We start from the raw sequence: 21,531 nt of genomic DNA, 5'->3' as shown, positions 1-21,531 counted from the left end.
CCTAGAAGTCAAACTATGAAACAGTTTATAGTCTGTAAACTGAGCAGGTGGAGAGATTTGTGGTGTTCCTCTAGAGTGTGATTGGCACAATTGGGTGGAGCTTGGTGTAATGGCTCTATTGTCCACTAGATGATACTGCTTAGTTTACTGGGATGGATCAGTGTGATGTGTGTAGGGGTATATGCCCTTATGCAGGAGGGTTGAAAATGACATCACCCAGCTACCCAATCTCTAGAGTCAGAACTCTGTGCTCTCACCGACAGGCAATCAAGCACACCTCCTCTGTCTCTGGCTTCTATCTACTCCCTACTTCTACACAGTCCGTGACTAAGCCTTCAGTCTGCCAGGTGGCATTTCCCTCCAGAGTTTTATCTCAGATGGAGCTGTGTTTCCAAACCCCTCACTTCTAAGGGCCCTGTAGGTTTGACCCACTCAAACCCTCTGGGGGAGGGTCTTGCCAAGCAATGGCTGGGTGCCAGCCTGCCCCCTGGAATATTCACATGACTGTGCTGCTGCAGATGCCCAAAGACTGCAGCCTGGTGTCAACCTGCCCCAGAAAAAGTTCCCGTGATTGTGTAGCAGCAGCATTTCAGGGATTATGGTAAATCACCCATCTGGTGCCAGGGTCACCCCTAACATCCTTGTTCCAACACCAGTGAATGTGGCTGTTCCCAGGGTCTGCTGGGACCTTTTCCTGTGGGGAAGCCACACATCCTCTAACAAATGTCCTCCCGGCAGAGGAATCGCCTCTATGTGCCCTGAGGACCCCTCAGACCCTGCTGTCTTCTCCCCGTGATTCACCCTTCCCACCAGAGGTCCACCAGGTTTTGATTTGTAGGGTTTCAAACTCTGCTCCCCTGTTTTTAGAGGAATTTAAACCCTCTCCTTTCTATTTTCTCCCCTTTTTTGTTCAGTCCACTCTTTCTCCTTCTTTCCAGCTGCTTTTGGAGGGCAGTGCTTTTCCTGTACTCTCTCCTGTCTCTGTCCTCTCTCCACAAGCAAACATAGCTCCCTACCCTCTGTGTCTTCTCTCTCCCCTAGTTCACCTCTCTAGGCAGTGTAACTGCAGAGTTCTGTGCNTTGAATAGAGAAAAGGGGGGGGGAAGAAAAGAATATAAGGAAAAAAAGGAAAATGTCTGAAAATTTAAAAAATGAATACAATAAAATAGAATGAAATGAAATAGTNTCTCTCTCCCCTAGTTCACCTCTCTAGGCAGTGTAACTGCAGAGTTCTGTGCTTCAAGTTATGCAGATTGTTGTGTTAATCCTCAAATCAGTTTTCTAGGTGTGCAAGATGGTTTGGTGTTGATCTAGCTGCATTTCAGGGACAAGAGAGGCAAAAAAAAAACAAAAAAACCTTCCATGTTGTTTCGGGATCATGGCCCCCTCCTCCAGATTTAGCATAATTCTCAAGGCCCTAGGATTTTCAGAATGGTGAATGAGAATTGTCTTCAACTTAAACTCACCAGCTACTTTATTCTTTAACAAGAGACTTGGTCTGTCCTATGAAGCTTTGAAGCCAGAAATTGATTGACTTCTTTCTAGCTATGGAAGTCCTTAGATGATATCTTCTTCCAATTAAGGCTATTTTGTCTGTCTTGAAAATCTATTGTTTAGTGTAGCCACCTTCATTCATTACTTGGATAACTTGCTACAGCTTCTACATCAGCACTTCTTGCTGCACCTTGTACTTTTATGTTATGGAGAAAGGTTTTTTCCTTAAACCTCATGAACCAACTACTGCTGCTTCAAACTTTTCTTTTGCAGTTTTCTCACCTCTCCCAACCTTCACAGAATTAAAGAGTTAAGGCCTTGCTCGCTGGATTAGGTTATGGCTTAAGGGGATGTTGTGGCTGGTTTGATCTTCTATCCAGACCATTAAAACTTTCTCCATATCAGCAATATGGCTGATTTGGTTTCTTATAATTGATGTGCTCACTGGAGTAATACTTTTAATTTTCTTCAAGAGCTTTTTGCTTTTCACAACTTGGCTGTTTGGCACAAGAAGTTTAGCTTTTGGCCTGTCTCAGCTTTGACATGCCTTCCTCACTAAACTTAATCATTTCTACCTTTTGATTCACAATGAGAGATGTGTGACTCTTCCTTTCACTTGAACACTTAAGAGGCCATTGTAGAGTTATTAATTGGCCTAATTTCAATGTTGTTGTGTCTCAGGAAATAGGGATGCTCAATGAGAGGGACAAAGACAGGGCAAAAGCCATGGAGTGCAGTCAGAACACACACAATATTATGGGTTTTTTTGCCATTTTATATGGGCATGGTTTGTGGCACCCTAAAACTATTACAATAGTAACATTAAAAATCACTACTTAGAAATCAGAAAAAAATAATGAAACAGTTGATTTCTTTGTTGACCCATTTGTTGTTTAGTAATATGTTGTTTAGCTTCCATGTGTTTTCATTTTTCTTCCTGGTAACTGATTTTTAGTGTCATTCCTTTGTGGTTGGAAAATATGTTTGATATTTCAGTTTTCTGAATTTATTGAGACTTGTTTTGTGACCTAACATGTCACCTATCTTGGAGAATGTTCTATGTGCATTTGAAAAGTATGTGTATTCTGTTGTTTTGGATGGAGTGTTTTTTTCTCTCTCTCTCTATATATATCAATCGATCGATAGAAAGTTTTCTCNTGTGCATTTGAAAAGTATGTGTATTCTGTTGTTTTGGATGGAGTGTTTTTTCTCTCTCTATATATATATATCAATCGATCGATAGAAAGTTTTCTCTCTATCTATAGATAGATAGATAGATCCCTCTCCCTCTATTTCTACCTCCCCCTCCTCTGCTTGCTCCCTCCCCCTCCTCTCCTTTCTCCCTCGCCTTCCCTATATATATAGGTATATATACCTGTTAAGTCCATCTAGTCTGATGTGTCATTGAAAGCCACTGATTCCCTGTTGATTTTATGTCTGATTGATCTATCAATTAATATACATTGGGTTTCAAGTCCTCTACCATTATATCCATTTTTCCCTTTTAGATCTGTTAATTTCTGCTTTCCGTAGTTAAGGTGCGTCAATGTTGGGTGCATAGATATTACAATTATTATATCCTCTCATTGGATTGATCCTTTCATCATTATGAATGTTCACTTTTGTTTCTTGTTATAGTCTTATTTTAAAGTCTATTATACATGGCAATGAGAAAGAATGAAATCTGGCCATGTGTAGCAACATGGATGGACCTTGAGGGTGTTATGCTGAGCGAAATAAGTCAGGCAGAGAAGGACAAATATCATATGTTTGCATGTATAGGAGGATTAGGAGGAACTTAACGGAGGACCATGGGGGAGAAGAAGGGGGGAAATGGTGGGGGAAAGGGAAGGAGGCAAACCATGAGAGACTCTTGAATTCTGAGAAACAAACTGAGGACTGATGGATGTGGGGGGGAGCGGGGAGATGGGCATGAAGGAGGGCACTTGTGGGGATGAGCACTGGGTGTTATATGGAAACCAATTTGACAATAAACTATTTGTAAGAAAAAAAAATAAAGTCTGTTATGTCTGAGATAAGTACTGGCCCACCTTTTTCTTTCCTTCCATTTGCACGGGTATTTTTTTCATCCTTATTTCAGTCCATATGTAGTTTTAGGTATGAAATGAGTCTCTTGCAGGAACATATCAATGGGTCTGTTTTTTTTTTCAACCATTCTGTCACTTTGTTTTTTGATTTAAATATTTAGACCATTCATATTTAAAGTAATTATTGATACGTATGTACTTATTGCTATTTTGTTTTCTGATTTTTTTTGTAGTGTTTGTCTTCTAGCTCTCTTTGTGATGGATGACTTTTTGCTTTCTTTTCATTTTTTGTGTATCTATTATGGATTTTTGGTTTGTGGTTACCAAGAGGTTCATATATCTTAAGTATATATCAGTCTATAATAAGTTGGTCAGTTATGTTCAAACACATTTTGTATGAACTCCATTTTTCTCCCCCTCATTTTATGTCTTTTTATTTTGTGAGTCCCATTACTACATTTTTAGATATAACTGACTTCACTTTTGTAGTATATTAACCTTCATAATAGCTTTATTAAGCGATTGTTCTACCTTTATTGTATTTCCTTTTACTGATGAAATTTTTCCTAATTTTCTAATTATGGTCTTTTCCTTTTCCATGTAAAGGAGTCCCTTGAACATTTCTTGTAACTGTGGTGGTAAATTTCTTTAATTTTTGTTTGGGAAACTCTCTCTCTCCCCTTCAATTCTGAATGATAACCTTGCCAGGTAGAGTATTCTTGGAGGATTTTTCCTTTCCATTCTTTGAATAGATCATGCCAGTTCTTTCTGGCTTATGAAGTTTCTGCTAAAAACTCAGCAAATAGCTTTAACCTTTGTATGCAACTAACTCCTTATGCTGTTTTGAAAATTCCATCTTTAATCTTTGACACTTTAATTACTATTGTCTTGTAGTGGACCTAGAGTTCATGTTATTTGGAACTCTCTGTGATTCTTGAACTTAGATGTCTGTTTCCTTCCCCAGGTTAGGGACATTTTCAGCTATTATTTCTTCAAATACATTTTCTGGCCCTCCTCTCCCTCTTCGTCTCCTGGAACCCCTAGAATGTGAATGCTTATTCACTTGATGTCCAAGATACTCCTTACCCTATGCCCATTTAAAGATTTTTTTCTTTTCTTTTTGCCGTTCAGATTGAGTACTTTCCATTACCCTGTCTTCTATATTGCCAGTCCATTCTTCTGCATTCTCTAATCCACTCTTGATTCCCTCTTGTGTATCTTTCATCTCAGTTACCATATTCAACTCTGATTTAAAAAATAAATTTTCTGTCTCCTTTTAATGTTCTGACTTTATCCACTCTTCTCTAGTGAGCATATTTATGACTATTACTTTGAAATCTTTATTGGATAGATAGCTTATGTTCATTTAATTCCTTTTCTGAGTTCTTTTGTTTGGAGCATATTCTTCTTTGTCATTTTGCTTAACTTTCTGTTTGGTTCTATGAATTAGGTGGAATAGCTACTTCTAAACTCGAAGGAATGGTCTTGTGTGTGATCATCCTGTGTAGATTGTGTGCACCTAGTAATTTTGGCCAGCTGACTGGAGTGGTGGCTGGCATGAACTCCCTTGCAGGCTGGGGCCACCCTGGTGGGATGGTCAGAACTGAGGTGGGCATGGGCTGGGACAGTCCCAGGGCTCTTTGTGCAGAGGGTGCCCTGGTAGGACAGCTGAAGCTTAAATAGGTGGATTTCTCAGGGCATCTGTGCAGGGGTGCCCTGGCACGGTGGCTGGAGCCGAGGCAGGCACAGGCTCAGGGTGCTTTGCTGAAGGGATGGCGGGTGCCCTGGCAAACTGCCTGGAGCCAAAACAGTGCAGGCCTGCAATGTTCTAGGGTGTTGTGCACCTCTGTCACCTTGGGGAGAAAGCTACAACTGTAGTAAGTGCTGAGCAGGGTTGTCTTATGTGCCCTGTTTTTGATCTGCTTTGTGGGATGGGTTGGGCTGGTGTGCACTAGGAGCCCAGGTTTTCCTGAGGTGGTAGGCTGGCTTGGGTACCCACCCAGGCCCTGCTCCTATTCATGATGTCAAGGTAGTAAGGGAATGTAAACCATGGTACTTGCCAGCCCTTCTGACCCAAAGAGTTCTAGCAGCTCCTCCACTGTTTGACAAAGTTCTAGGGCTGGATTTTGTATATTCTAATTGATCTGTTAAACAGTTGCTTTTTTCCTCCTGTTCCCCAAGGCAGACAAATCTGCTCACCATCCTCCAGAATACAACCCTCCCCACTGCAGTTAGCAGCATCAGGGGGGTGGGGACCTCCTTTGTACCTGTGTCTACAACTCTCTTGCTGTCTTCTAGGTGGTGCGTTTATCTTCTGTTGTAAAAGCTGTTCAGTCAGTCATCAGTTCTTTAGGAAAGATTGCTCTATAAGTAGGTGTAGATTTGGTATGTCTTTAAAGCAGATGATTTCTGGGTTTTCCTACATCACTGTCTTAGACGCTCCCTCCTCAGATGAATACATTGAAAACAATTTTTTAAATATTTTTTTTATTCTTGAGAGAGAGAGCAAGAATGTGTGGAGAAGGGGCAGAGCAAAAGAGGGGCACAGAATCCAAAGCAGGCACCGAGCTGTCACCACAGAGCTGAACACGGGGCTTGAACTCCTGAACCATGAGACCATGACCTGAGCTGAAGTCAGATGCTTAACCGACTGAGCCACCCAGGCTCCCCCAGATGAATACAATTTAGATCAAGAAAGCAAATATCTGGTATGCAGGTCACCATACTCCTCTCCTCACAAATTTTGTTCTCAGAAAATGTTTCCTTCATTCTCTAGATTGCTGTTACTAAGAGAACAGTTAGAATTAGTGTAAGGGACACAACCTCTTTGCTAGCCCAGATTATGCTATAGTGAAAGGGCTGAGAGGAAGAAATTGAGCAGACTTTGCAATAGGAGTATCTAATTCCATGTTTGAAGGGCAAGTAGGACAATTTGGCCTACTATGTCAAATTCATGTATCAAAATTAGTTGGAGGTACAGTTGCCAGGGCAGGCCAGATTGTGGAAGATCCAGAATGTCAGAATGAAGCATATGCATTTTATTCTGTATGTAATGGGTTACATGGTAGAAAGTGTTTGGGAAGGTTATTCCATATTAGTATGTAAAATAGTCTAGAGGAGAAATGGAAACCAGTAAGGACTAATCCAAGTCTAATAACTTGAGATTTATAGTTTGGGTTATGCCATCATCCTAATCCAAACACTTAGGAAATGTTCAATAAATATTGAATTAATGGAAAGAAAGAAGCAGAACCAGTTGTGAGAAGTCACCCAATGGAAAATGTGAAATTAGTTATGAGGTGTGAGAGAAGTCAGATAATAGCCTTAAAGTTCTTAAACTGGCCACCAAATAAAGTGACTAAAATAGAGTCTGGAAGGAGAAATGAAGTTTGGGGAAATGATGATTAATATTACAGAATTATGGTCATAGAACTGAAGAGCTAGAAATCTTCCTGAAGAGTTCTTTCCACACCATCATTTTTTACAGGTAGGAAAACCAATTCAGATGTTTTTAGTGACACAGACCTAGTTATAACAGAGCCAAGACTATAACCAAAATTGTTCTGATTTGTCTAATATATGAATGCTGCTTTCTCAAAAATAGGAGATTAACCATGACTAGAAATCCAGGAAAAAAATATTTTTTTTTTTTTTTTTTTTTTTTTTTTTTTTTGAGGGAGAGAAAGGGTACAAGTGAATGAGGGCAGAGAGGGCAGAGAGAGAGGGAAGTGGGGCTCGCGTTCACCAATGTGGGGCTTATGCTCACCAGAAGCAGGGTTCAAGCTCACTGGATGTGGGGATTGAACTCACTAACCGTGAGACCATGACCTAAGCCGAAATCAAGAATCAGATGCTTAACCGACTAAGCCACCCAAGTGCCCCAGGTAAAAACACTAATGCTCAGGAGAGGTAAGGACTTATACAATGGATTTGAAACTTTCCTTTTTGGAGGTTATCATTTTGTTTCTCTGTTACTATAGTATAGCTCCCATTTTATAGTAGGAAGCAGTGATAAAATGGGATTGGATGTGTAAAAAATTCACTTTATAACCTATTTTGTTGTAGTGCTATTGAGGAAAGTTTGCACTTATAAAGCTGAGCTTCCTTAGTGTTAATACTTAGAGAATTGTAGAATTTTGACAGTCTCCTAAAGAGTTATAACAATAAATTGACCAAAGTATAAAAAGTTTTAATTGAACTATCTCAATTTTTGTAATAATTAATGTGTTTAATGAGAGCCTAAAGGAATAAGAAACCTTTAATGAAGCTTTAGAACATTTGCCCTAATATAAAATAAGGCTAATATCTGGTTAAGGCAATAAATATTTTAAAGAGACTCATCTTTGTTGAAGACTGGCTCACAAAAATGAAAGGTAATTCATCACTCAATTTTTATTTGAATATTCCCATTAAATAAGACCATTTAAGTGATTTGTTCAACATTTTGAGTTGATTAGCTTATCCCTATAGCCATAAACCACTCTTCTTTAATTATAGTGTTGGATTAAACCTATCATGTAATGTAATTGAATATTAAACTCCCAACACAGGACAGTCAACTTGTTCCAAGACATATAAGCTATCTAGCCCACACAATATTTTAAAATTTTTCTTTACTTGAGTTATTTTAGCGTGCTCTTACTCTCTAGATGGCTTAGAGGCCCCACTACACCCTATTGTCATTACGCCTATTTCTTTCAATCAGCTGAGTTACCAGTCTAGCCTCTGAAGACATTTAAAATCCCTCTTCTACACAGTGCCCTGCTCCTGGTCATTGTATCTGTTCAAATATATGTCTGGGTTAATCCATGTGGGTAAAAATATCTTAGAACTGTTCTATGTCTATAAGCGTCAAACCCTGTGTTCATATATGTTAAACAGGTCTTTTTCTTGGGTAGTGTGAAGCGAAATATGTATATATAATAAAAAACAACTGACATAATAAGCATCTTTGATCATGTTACATAAAATGGTATGTGTTTTTCCACAGGTAACCTTTGATGTAACTTGGTCTCCAAAGTGCAAAGACAGGTGCTATAATTATACTGGAATTGCAGATGCTTGTGACTTTCTCTTTGTGATGTCTTATGATGAACAAAGTCAAGCCTTGTCAGAATGTATTGCAGCAGCCAATGCTCCCTATAAGGAGACATTAACTGGTAAGAATCCACAAAATGATCATTTAAACATTATTATTTTAGTATTCTACATCATTTGTATACCTTTTCCATTTGTAAGGCTTTCTTGAAACATAAATAACAATTTGGAGAGCTTTCAAGTTTACATAAAGTTTTCACTTAATTCTTCTAAAAATTTTGTGGGATAGGTATATTATTAATCCTCTATTGTAGATGGGATGATAAGTTCTCTTTGTACTGCTAGTACAAAGTATTATTTAGTTGGGACTCAAGCAGGCGTTCTAACTTCAAGTCAACACTTATCTCCTTTATGTAACTTTGGGAGAAATTTGCTTATCTAAAATTTGACATGATATTTTTGTTGAAATAACCAATGTTAAATAATAGCAAAGATATTATAATATGAATAGCTACTGTGCATGATTGATAGAGGACTGTCTTACTTGGCATTTATTATTAGTGCTCATGCTATATTAAAAACTATATTGCTATTAGAATTAAGAGTACTTCAGATACGGGGCGCCTGGGTGGCTTAGTCGGTTACGCGTCCGACTGTCACTCAGGTCATGATCTCGCGGCTCGTGGGTTCGAGCCCCGCATCGGGNTGCTCACGCTGTCTCTCTCTCTCTCTCATAGAAATAAATAAAAAATTAAAAAAAAAAAAATTGAGTACTTCAGATATGTCATTCATATGATGTGGACTTCACATTTTCCTTTCTGAAGTTTGGAGTATAGTTAACACAAGCCAGTTGAATAAAAGATTGCTTGTTATCTTTTGGACTCAAGTGAAATTCTGAGATAATTGGCCCTGCTTTAAATATTGATTAATAAAAATATTTTTTAATTTAGATGTAGAACTTAGCCTCATCAGGTCCAAATTAATAATCTGATCATATGCATATGCCATTTAAAATTTGGAAAATAATAGTTATATCTGCAAAGTATTTAATCCAATTTTTCCAAATGTGTTTCATAAAGGAGATAATTATGTCCTAACAATATTAGGCTCATTATCAGATATGCTTGGGAAATAAGGCATACACCACCCCTCTCTTGGATATTTAACAGTACACAATAACTTTAAAGGCTCTTAAAAACAGCAAATTTACTTAGCTTTCTGATAATCTTGAAACACCTTTTGGTGGGAAAACATTTTGCAGCATTGGGAATTTGTTCCTATTTCTCTTTGTTTCCTATAATTATAGATTGAATACAGAGTATTCATAGCTGTGATCATACTTACAGAAAGCACAAGTATTCCATGTTTCAGAAATATTCTATAAGAAATTCTGAGACCATCCCTGCCAGAGAGTTATATTATGTCTTAGCAGTTAATATGCAATTAGCATGCTTTCTTGAAATGTGTCATTCTTCCTAGAAATAAATTTTATGAATTTTTGCTTCAATTTGATCTTGTTTTTAATGTATTATAACATTCAAAATCACTCATTATGTCATATTAGAGAAACACTGTATTAGTATTTTGTATAAGTGTATTTGTTTTTTCAAACTTAGCTTCTGAATGATTGCATAACTTGTATAAACCCATTAGTAGAATATAAAGTGAAAAAATGTGCTTTTTCGGCCCCAATTTAATTAGGGTATGATGACTACATCAAGACAGGCATTAACCCTGCGAAACTTGTAATGGGTGTTCCCTGGTATGGTTATGACTATACCTGTCTAAATCTATTGGAGGTAAGAACGTCTATCATTTTTTTCCTCTATTATATTTTTGGAGCCTGTTTTGTTTCATATATAAAGTTGGAGACTAAAAATGGTAAAGTTTATTTTTAATTATTTAATCCCATGGAAGTTTCTGAATGTTATATATTAACTTTTATTCTGTATAGTCAGGTTATTTATAGTATATATTTTATTTCTAATAGTTTTTGATTATGTTTTACGATTGGGTTAAGATTTGCTTAACTGATAAATGTGTAACGTGAACATTTTTGTATTTCTAGGATCGTGTTTGTACCATTCCAAAAGTCCCTTCCTGGAGGGCCTCTTGTGGTATTCTTTCAGGACATCAGGTGCCCTATAAAATAATTATGAAGCATGTAAATAGTTCTATTTCTGGAAGCCACTGGGATAAAGATCAACAGGCTTCTTATTACAACTATAAAGTAAGACTTTTCACAAACTATGAACATTCTATTTTCTTGACTGCATGTTTTCATAATTACATACTTGATTTTAAGAATTTATCAGTTTTCTTTTAGGGTACAACATAGAATTTACATGAGTAAACTTGTCTAATCAGGTACTTTACTTTCCAGCTGAGCAGTTCAAGTTATGCTAATAACAGAACTTCTCTGCATGGGTACTCCTCATTTTAGGTAATGTTATAAAAACATGCATATCACAAGCAGGACTTCCCTAATAGTTGATAATTATGTTTGTTAACTGTAGCTTTGGGTCAAAATAGGTTACTGCTCAGTAAGCCTTCATTTCTAAAGGTACTGATGAGGCTGTTTTATAGGGAGGCATGAGGCTGAGAATAAAGAATGTGTCATCATGGAGTCAGTGGAAAATGGTATAAACTATGTGACATGAGACAAATAAGATAAATGACCAGAGCAATTCTGTCACATAGTGTTTGATAAGTAGGAATTGCCATACAAAAGTAGGATTTTTCATAATTTAACATAATACAAACTTTTCCACACCTCAACAATCTAATTACAAGCCATCTCTGAATTTACTTTGGATTTTGTTATTTTAAAAGGAACCCTAAAATATGATGTAAGTTGATTCCAGTAAGAATTTATATTCCTTAATAATGGCCTGGTCCCCATTTATGAAAAATGATTATAAACATACATGTACACATGTATCAATTATATAGAAAGCTTTGGTGTAGAGCTTTCTAAATTTTTAATCTAAAGTATATACCTATTAAACCAGGGTATATTATAATCCTGTCTTTGCCAAATAGTGTAATATTTTACACTTCTGGGGTACTATTTTTTTGTAGTCCCTGACTTATTTTTTCCTTAATAAATAAGACACATTCTTTAAGGTTTTAGAATTCAGGAAACATTTTGATAAGCCTTTTGAAAGCCATTCATTTAATGGCACATTAGACAACAACTTAACTATAAAACTGTTGTTTCTTTCTTATGCTGTTTGAGCAACAGCAGCCTCATCATGCCGGTGATATTCCTGAAAGCATATACATGCCTTAGTCATGCATAGATCAATCTTCTATAAGCTCAGTTTTTCATCCTCTATCCAATAGCTTATCTGCCCTCCAGAAGAGACTATGTTAGTACTAGAGGCAGTTGATGCTGGGGAGGATTTAAAGGATAAAAGGTGAGCATAAGACCGTTTTCTAGTTTATGGTTCTTAATCAGGTGTGTGCATAAGTTACCCATGGAACCCACACCTGAAAGGCTCTTAAAATCATTTCTGTAAGACCTGGAAAAGGAGATATTTTTCTCACCCATTACCTTTTGATTTGACTGATTCATCATAAACGAAATCATCTGCTGAGCTCCTAACTGGGCACATTTCCAGGAACTGTAGAGAATACAAAAACAAAACGCGTAAGCTGGTATAGAGGACCAGAGCAGTGATCCTCCTTAACTATGTCTGCATATCAGAATTACCTAATGGAATGGCAAAACAAAAATACATCCTGTCATCAGCCCTGGAAGATTTTGATTAAGTAGGTTTCATGTGGTGTGGATCCCAGTAGTTTGTATTTTTTAAAGCCACACAAGTGATTCAGATGTACATCTTGGTTGATAATCATCAGATCAGACCAAGGAAGGAATCTTAAGGCATGAGAAGCACTGTATATAGACTGTATTATGAAGTTCATTTGTTCTCTTTCATGTGTGTGAAAGCACCACAATCAATCACACCTAGAAAGTATCACATGCAGAACCATGGAGGCATAAAATATTGTGCCCTAAACTTTTTATTATTTCGTTGTATCATTTTTGAGTCATTGGATTTAATATTGTACTAAATAGTTCAATTTATTCTTACAGGATTCTTCTGGCCATTTGTATGATAACCCTCAGAGCATTTCTTTAAAGGCCGCATATGTACGGAAGCATGGCTTACGAGGCCTTGGCATGTGGCACGCAGACTGTCTCGACTACTCTGGGGATGCTGTGGCCAAACAGCAAACCGAAGAAATGTGGGAAGTTTTAAAACCAAAGCTGTGACAGATAAGCATCTTTGTCAAACTATTAAGATTTAGATAAACCCATTTCTTGAAGAGATAAAAATGTATATAGTTTTGTCATGTCCCATAATTTAGTTACCATACTTAAAAGCAGATGAGTGCTTTGGTTATCTAAAAACAAAGGTAAGAAGTTAACTTGCCAGATTTATTCTTCTGTGTTTAATTAGGAAAAATAGTTTTCAGAATTTTATTATTTTAAAAATCTGCATACATAGGGGCGCCTGGGTGGCTTAGTCGGTTAAGCGTCCGACTTTCGCTTAGGTCATGATCTCGTGGTTCATGGGTTCAAGCCCCGCGTCGGGCTCTGTGCTGACTGCCAGCTCAGAGCCTGGAGCCTGTTTCAGTCTGTGACTCCCTTTCTCTCTGACCCTCCCCTGCTCACGCTGTCTCTCTCTCTCTCCTAGAAATAAATAAAACATTAAAAAAAAATTAAAAAAAAAAATCTGCATACATATAATTTGAAGTGGAAATTATTTGCTTAGACTAGATTTTTTTTAAAACCTAATCTTTGAGAAACAGCCCTGTACTTTTTGTTCCACAAATTTAAAACCTGCAATTTAGTATCTCTTCTTTTAGGTTCATCAAGCTGATGCAAATAATTTTTCTGCTTCCTGATTTCATATAGTACTCAAGTTCTTTGAAAGCCTCCAGAGGGAAAAATAAAAGATTAAGATAAGTAATATTTTGAATTAGTAGATCTACCTAATATTTTTTACCTAAATTATTTTTATGAGGTTATAGCAGAAACTTAATGTTGAACATGATTCTATTTACTTTTCCACTTATTAATATTCCTTCATTTATGAACATCTGTAATTTATTTTCATTGTTAAATTTTTTTCTGTATGTGAATTTTTCTTTTAATTATCTAAAGACATTGGTTTTCCAATTTTCTCTGCACTAAATCTCTCTAAAAGATAATTTTTTCTAAATGTAAAGAGATCTCTGTTCTCTTCCTCAGGGCAAGTGTGTTATGTTTATATTTGTTCCTATATGTAGATTAAATATTTGCATTCTTGAACTGTGAACCTACATAAATCCTGTCTTCTCTGTACATTTCCCCCCTTCCCTCAGTTGGAATAAATGATGATTCAGTCATCTGTTATTTTCCTGTTTATCCAACTATTTATGGCAGAGTAAAACCAACCATTTTCCATAGTATTTGTTAAATTACTAATCTCTATCATAGCTCTGGATATAAATTCAATATCCCTATTTATATACTATAATTTCCAGATTGCTTTTAATCAAATACAATGAGCAAATGGTCTCTATTTAAATGCAGATAGAAATATTTAATAGAAATATTGCTATTAAAGACTATCTAAAAGTGAAAATGATAAAATACAGTACTGTTAAATATGTAATAGACTTAAAAGCTTCAGAAATAACCAAGTAGCTGCTGTTTTGCTTTTTTACATCTAATATTTCCTGAAACACTTTAAAAACCCAAATGAAAAGTAAAAAAATTACATAACATACCCAGTGAAGATTGTAAAGATGTGTTAATTTTCTTCTGCACCAGTTCAGCTTTCAGCATGCGTAAATCTGAAACTGCTTGTTTTCTCATCTACAAAAAGAATTACCTTTCAAAAATGAGTTTTCATCTTACCATTCCAAAATTCAGAGAGTCCTAATTGAATACTGCTAGTGAAAAGAATCTAGAACTGGACTATTCAATACAGTAACTACTTGCCACATGTAGCTATTTAAATTAACAAATTATATAAATCGGTTCCTCAGTCACACAATAAGCTACATTTCAAGTGCTCAATATCTTTATGTGGCTAGTGGTTGCTGTATCTGACCGTGCAGATATAGAACATTTCCATCATTGCAGAAAGTTCTAACTGGACAGTGCTGAGTCTAGAAAGGGGAGCTATTTCTGATAAATGAATTTAGAGCATTAATCTGATTATATATACATGAAAATAATCAGAATGAGATAATTACCCTAGAATGGGTTAAAAAAGTGGAGCTCAGAGAACTGAGTGGTTTTTAGACTTTCATTTATTAGACTCATCCATAAATAAATTGCTTTTAAAATATTGAGATTCTATACTCATTCGCAAGGTCCTTTTCCTTTAATTCTTAGTGAAATGTTAACTAAATTTTGCTTTGGCCTTGTTATAACATGCACCTTTTCACAGGATTTAATTCTTGCATTTTTCTCATTCATGCTCTTGGTAACAATTTTAAGATAGTCAATCCATACTATCCTTATGCTTCTGACATCCAAAATTAAAACATCAAAACATAAACGTCTGATTAGGAAATGCAAATTACCTTAACTTCTATGATGAGTTTCATTTTGTCAGTATCCAATTTTCTCTTAAGTTGGTCAATAGCATGCTGTACCTCAGTGATCTGGACTATAAGGTAATTCTGTGTGAAATATAAAGACATCCTTATTTAGTATAACATCTTTTCATTTTTATTTTTATTTTTTTTAAGTTTACTTATTTTGAGAGAGAGAGAATCCCAAGCATGATCCATGCTGTCAATGCAGAGCCTGATGTGGGGCTCAAACTCACAAACTGTGAGATCATGACCTGAGCCAAAACCCAGAGTCACTTAACCAACTGAGTCACCCAGCTGCCCCAAATTGTCTTGCAAATACCAAAAATAAGAATAAACTATTGCATAAACTCATTGCTTTGGAGTAAATTAGTATTGACCTTTTTCTTATGGGACCACATTCCCTTCTGTTCTGCTACATTTATTCATGTTTTATAAAAATAAGTAGATATTTATACAAGTTACCATTAAATTGGCATCACAAAGGCAAAAACTATTACTATAAAAGGAGTATACTAGGTTTAAGATTCTAGTAAGGCTTTTGAAATTGTCATAACACTATCAGCTGAATTGGATAGTATAACTTTAAAATATTTAATAATGAAATACTATGTTTTATATAAGAAAACATTTAATATAAGAAGCCTTTTTAGTTATTTTTGTTCAGAAAAGTTTATGAAGTATAGTGGTCATCAAAAACTATTTAAAATTTTAAGCTGCCATTGTGAAAAAAATTATATATTGAACTTGATAAAACAAAAAATTAGCTATGCAAGATAAGAAGTATCAGCTAAGATGGACAAACCATTACTTGAGCCTATTTGTGTTTTACATTACATTTATCTAAAATGGTAAACTACTCATAGAAACAGAGAACAGATTGCTGGTTGCCAGAGGCCGAAGGGTAGAAAATGAAGAGAAATGGGTGAAGATGGTCAAAAGGTACAAAACTGTAGTTAAAATAAGTCCTGAGAATGTAATGTATAGCATATACCTATAGTTAACAATACTGTATATTTGAAAATTGCTTAGAGAATAGACCTTAAAAATTCTCATCACAAGAAAAATAATTTGTAACTATGAGATGGTAGATGCTAACTAAATTTATTGTGGTAATCATTTCACAATATATACATACATCATTATGTTACATACTTTACTTGGCTTCAAGTATATAATGTTATATACCAATTATATATCAGTAAGACTGGAGAAAAAAGTTTTATATATTCTTGTTTAGGAGGCATATAGCCTTACTTGCCATTGGCACCATGAGGACATGCAGTCTTATAATGAAGCCGACACCAAAAATAATATGTAAGAAATGCCAGAAGCATATAGTCCCTCAAAGACCTCGTTAAGCTGCTGATTGTATCCTCTCAGCACCCATTACATGAGATCATTAATTTTCTTGTTAAGTCAGGTTAAGCCAAGGTTTTGTTACCTGTAGCACAAAGCATTCTACCTATGATAATACTAGCAATGATAAACTACATATTTTGAGTAGAACTTCTCTAATAGAATGTGAACACATTTAGTAATAAGTACCTTAGAGTCTGTGATGTTTGCCAAATTCTTTGGTCTCATCTTAATCTCCCTGGCTTCAAGTTGCATGAGCAGTTTTTTATAGTAAAGTTCTAAATCTTCTCGAAGTTTGGTTAAAACCTCCTCCAATGATGCTGTGATTTTCTTTGTTTCAAAGTATTTTTTCTTCCAACTATCACAGGCTACAAAAAAATCAAGGAGTATAATAGGAGTCTGGTTAAAGGATTAAACTTTTCAACTTGGAAAGGACACTTGAGTTAATTTAAGCACTTCTATTCCCCCACTCTTCCTTCCTCATATGTTGAGGAAATTAAAGCAACGATTGAAATGTTTATTAGATAATAAAAGGATTGGCCTACAAATAGAGTAAAATAGTGATGAATCCAGGAACCAAACCAAGTTCTTTAAGCTTGTAATTATTTCTGAAAAATCTTGATTAAAAATACTACTGTAGTTAGGGCGCCTGGGTGGCTCAGTCAGTTAAGTGTCCAACTTTGGCTCAGGTCATGATCTCACAGTTTGTGGGTTCGAGCACCGCATCGGGCTCTCTGCTGACAGCTCAGATCCTGGAGTCTGCTTTAGATTCTGTATCTCCCTCTCTCTATGACCCTCCCCTGCTCACACTGTCTCTCAGAAATAAAAACATTTAAAAAATACTACCTATAGCAAAATGTGTGTATTTATCTTGATTACTTTTTCCATAATCTGATTTGAAATCATAATTTTAAAATGAAGAGAAAGGCATAATATGACTTATGTTTTGTAAAATAAGCTGATTTATCACTTAAATCCCCAAATGTATGTAGGACAGAATTTCTTAAACCTGAGCCCTGTAGTTGAGAAAATTACAAATCAAATACTGCCAGTTTAGGGAATCACTTTGACACCAACGAGATTCTAAATACAAACTTAATAGGAACACAAACTGCATGCTACTATATCAGTATATGCTTATGTTTCTATTTTAAATTTTTTTGAAGAAATGAAAACCCCAAATATAAGAGGTGATTTGATTAAAATTCTACAAATATATGGGATTTTAACTATGTATTTCCCTCATGCCCTATATCTAATCCCTCAGTAAATTCTATTGGTACTACTGCTAAAATACTTCCAGCATCTGGCACATTCTACTGCTTCAATGCTATGTCCCAAGTCACTGCACTATCACCTTTTTAAAGTGCATTGTTTCTAACTGTACTCTTTGCTTCCATTCTTGCCCCTTTATGGGCTATTCCATACAGCAGTCATTCTGATGTTCTAAAAATATTTTTAAAGTCATAAACATCTCTGATTTAAAAATCCTCCAATGGCTTCTCACCTTAGAATAGAATCTAAACTCCTTAAATTGGCCTGTTCCTTGGTGAGCTTTTGATTTTACCTTTCTCTGCCTTCCTTCATATTAAGTTTCAGCCACACTGGCCTTATTTCAGCTCCTTAATAAATACTACAAGTTCACTTCCATTTCTGGACCTTGACATTTTAGTGTTTCTTCTGTTTGGACTGTTTTCCTGTCTCCCCCNCCCCCCCCCTTCCCCATCCCTTTACATACCTAGCTCCTTATTAATCACATCTTAATAAATATTTCTTCAGTGATGCCTTCCTTGAAAATTCAAGCTAAAGCATCTCTCCTGCCCCATCACTCTTTACTATGCTCTTCTAAAGGGACTTTTGCGCTCTAATCAGTAGCTGATATTGTCTTGTTTACTGTCTGTCTCCTCCCATTAGAGGCAAGCTAAGGGCAGGAGCATGTTTATCTTGTTTTACTGTATCCTCAGCCTTTAAAACAATGCAAGGAATTGAGGCACATAGTAGGCTCACTACATATTTGATGGCTGATACATGCCTTTTATCTTGAAACATTCCTGTTGAGAGAGAGAGAGAGACAGAGAGAGACGGAGACAGAGAGAGACAGAGCGGAAGCAGGGGAGGGGCAGAAAGAGAAGGAGATACAGAATCCTAAGCAAGCTCCAGGCTCTGAGCTGTCAGCCTAGAGTCTGATGCGGGATTTGAACCCATAAGCCATGAGATCATAACATGAGCCAAAGTTAGACGCTTAACCGACTGAGCCACCCAGGTGACCCTGATCATTCTCATTTTATAAACAGAAAAAGGGCGGCACAACGAAGAGAAATAACTTGCCTACATAAATCACTGATCTGGTATTAGAATTCTGGTCCTGTGATTTCTAGTCCATTACTCAAGTTTGTCTGATAAAACTTAGTCATTGCCACCATTTCCAAGATACCGACTTAATAAGGTAGAACCTGCAGAAACATCTCCTGACATTGCCTATAGCCTTCAGTCAGTTCTAATACTGAAGTAATAATTGTGCTGTAAATTGAGAATCCCACAACCAGTTATTCCATATATACCTTTTATTTGTATAATCCTCAAATACCACCTAAAATGCAATCCTCTCAAATCCTTTAGCATCTCTCTACCCTTGCTTGTTTTTCCATTTCAACTAGTCTTAACACTTGTTTCTAATTCTGTTGCAAGAAAACTACCTATTTTTCTACCTAATTTCTCTCATTCATTCATTCAGTTTAGCAAAGCAGACAGACACATACCACAAAATTAAGCATGTAGAGAAGACTAAGGGATTCAGAGGATGCTTCTAGAGTAATATCTAAGCTGAGATTGATTAGTAGGAACTAGCCAGGTACACTGGGAAGAGGGGGGACAGAAGGAAAAGGAGATGTAGATGGCAGGGGGAAAAGCATGTCTGAAGGCCTACAGGCAAGAGGAGCATGCTTCAGATTCAAGCATATTTAACACCCTTCCTGGAAGCCTTTCTTGATCTCTTCCATCTAATTTAGGTGCTCTTACTCTGTACATTTATGCATACAATTCTGTAATTCCTTTATCATAGCATCATCAGGATGTATCATTACTGTTTTCTTGAGTCTCACTTCTCCAATGGACTATAACTTCTTTGAGGGCAGAGACAAAATTGTGTCTGCCTATTATCTCCTCAGCCCCTAGAACAGTGGCTAAATTCAGTAGACAATAAATACTTATTTAGTAAATGAATAAGCAAAGGAATGTTATAAAAAATATTTGAACTTAAAATTTAAAAACTTTAAAGTATGTACATAAGGATTTATTAAGACATGTAATAAATTTTACCATGATATTGCTTCAATTTGCTTTGTTCAAATAGTTTTTCAGCTTTTTTTATTAGTTCTTCTCTAATTCTTTCCAGATATCTTCTTTCTTTCTTTACTTGTTTCATTTGTTCAATAATCTTCTCTCCTAAAAGATTATAACCCATCAATGTCTAAAAGCTAAAACTTAAAAGTGCTTAAAATAGCAAGAGTACATTTTACACACAAATAATATTAGTGATTAAATATATGCAGTAATTAACATATAATTCATATACTTTAAAATAATTTAACATTTTTGTGGTAAAATACACATTAAAATTTACAGTTTTAACCATTTTTAAATGTATTGTCAGTGGCATTATGTACTTTTATGATGTTGTGCAACTATCACCCCCATCCATCTCTAGAACTTTATCTTCCCAAACTGAAACTCTGCACATCACAGAATCACTTGTACTTATGGTATCATCATACTTACTTTCAATCTGTAATAAAGAGATATCAGTTATTACTGGAGAAAGAGCAGGTTGACAAGGAAGTGAAGGAAAATCAATAAGATCTGGCAGGGTGATGCACTTTTTCTTACCTATCTGTAAGCAAACATGAAAACCAGTGAGATCTTGTAGAATAACACATTACTTTGCACCTGTCTGTAAGCATTTGATAATGTACAACAGCAATGTGTTTCTTCTTTTACTTATATGGTGACAAAATCCCAAATTTGTATTTATAACTATAGATTCTCTCTTGTGCTTCAGCTTCTCTATTTCACTATTATTTGGACATTATAAACAGGTACTTTGAACTTAAAAAAAAAAAGAATCTATTCCTTTGTAAACATGATTTCTAAGATTTCTTACCTCAGTTACTTGTTAGAACTTTAACATTTTTCTAAGATGACTACTGATTTTATCTTGAGCCAATTTTTATATCTGCTTAGAAAATTAATTACATTTTCAAAATTTAGCATATATTTTATTGGCTCTGTATTTGTGTTTGTATCACCTTTATCTTTCCTAATTTTTGTGTTTCTGCCCTTAACTACCTTGAGCCTTACCAATGTTGATGTCTCTCCTACCACCACTTTATAGATCTGAGTTATTTTCAATTCCTAGGTTTTTCACCCCTGTAACTTATCTCCTTCTATCTTCATTAAGCCCTTACTCCTACTTTGTTTTATTGTTCTTTTTCTAGTTGTTAATGTTATGTTACATTATTAACTTGTAGGTTCAGGCTCCTACAGGATAATGGCAACCACCTATATTACAGTCTCTCCACACATCCTACCAAAATTGCTATAAAAAGAGAGCAAATAAAATTACCCATAATTTATGTCTAAGGCATAACTAGGACACAATCTGTTAATTTACACATACTTTAATTTTCATATTACTGGGGAAATAAACACCCTAGACCTGCAGAGTTGTGCTCAGGAGCCCACCTCCAATCAGGTATGAGCTGCTTGAGCATTAGAGGCCACTATACAAAGATGATAACACAATAAACATCAATCACGATTTAGTCTGGAAGGAGGGTGCTTCACATCCATAGGAGAAATACTGAGTGTGAGGAAAAATCTTGTAAATCAAAGCACTTTTGATGAGGAGGCCAAAAGAAAGGGCATTATAAAATGTAGGGGGCCTGAGATGGTAATCATGGGAAGACAGCTTTTAGGAGAGAGGAAAATATTTTGG

General features: G+C 35.9%; 1 protein-coding gene across 4 annotated transcripts in view; it reads right to left on the bottom strand.

Moving 5' to 3' along the window:
* Window positions 1-8,481: 8,481 nt before the first annotated feature.
* The window catches only part of SPATA1 (spermatogenesis associated 1), a 52,531-nt gene continuing 39,481 nt past the window's right edge, over window positions 8,482-21,531 (bottom strand). For 2 of the 4 annotated variants that reach the window (XM_077771132.1, XM_077771134.1), the window contains exons 9-15: window positions 20,316-20,427; window positions 19,857-19,982; window positions 16,728-16,906; window positions 15,168-15,266; window positions 14,364-14,451; window positions 12,136-12,205; window positions 8,482-8,681 (exon numbers count right to left, since the gene is read on the bottom strand). In XM_077771132.1, coding sequence (XP_077627258.1) covers window positions 12,183-12,205; window positions 14,364-14,451; window positions 15,168-15,266; window positions 16,728-16,906; window positions 19,857-19,982; window positions 20,316-20,427 — 627 coding nt within the window. In that variant the 3' untranslated portion in view covers window positions 8,482-8,681; window positions 12,136-12,182. Of the gene's footprint in view, window positions 8,682-9,797; window positions 9,874-9,923; window positions 10,055-12,135; window positions 12,206-14,363; window positions 14,452-15,167; window positions 15,267-16,727; window positions 16,907-19,856; window positions 19,983-20,315; window positions 20,428-21,531 lie in introns of those variants that run through there. The other 2 variants (XR_013336851.1, XM_077771133.1) reach the window with 2 other exon arrangements.

This window comes from Crocuta crocuta, unplaced genomic scaffold, assembly GCF_008692635.1.
Source record: "Crocuta crocuta isolate KB4526 unplaced genomic scaffold, BGI_CrCroc_1.0 scaffold125, whole genome shotgun sequence".
NCBI lineage: Eukaryota > Metazoa > Chordata > Mammalia > Carnivora > Hyaenidae > Crocuta > Crocuta crocuta.
Note: the sequence above shows the minus strand (reverse complement) of the source record. Positions and strands in the feature narration are given on the sequence as shown.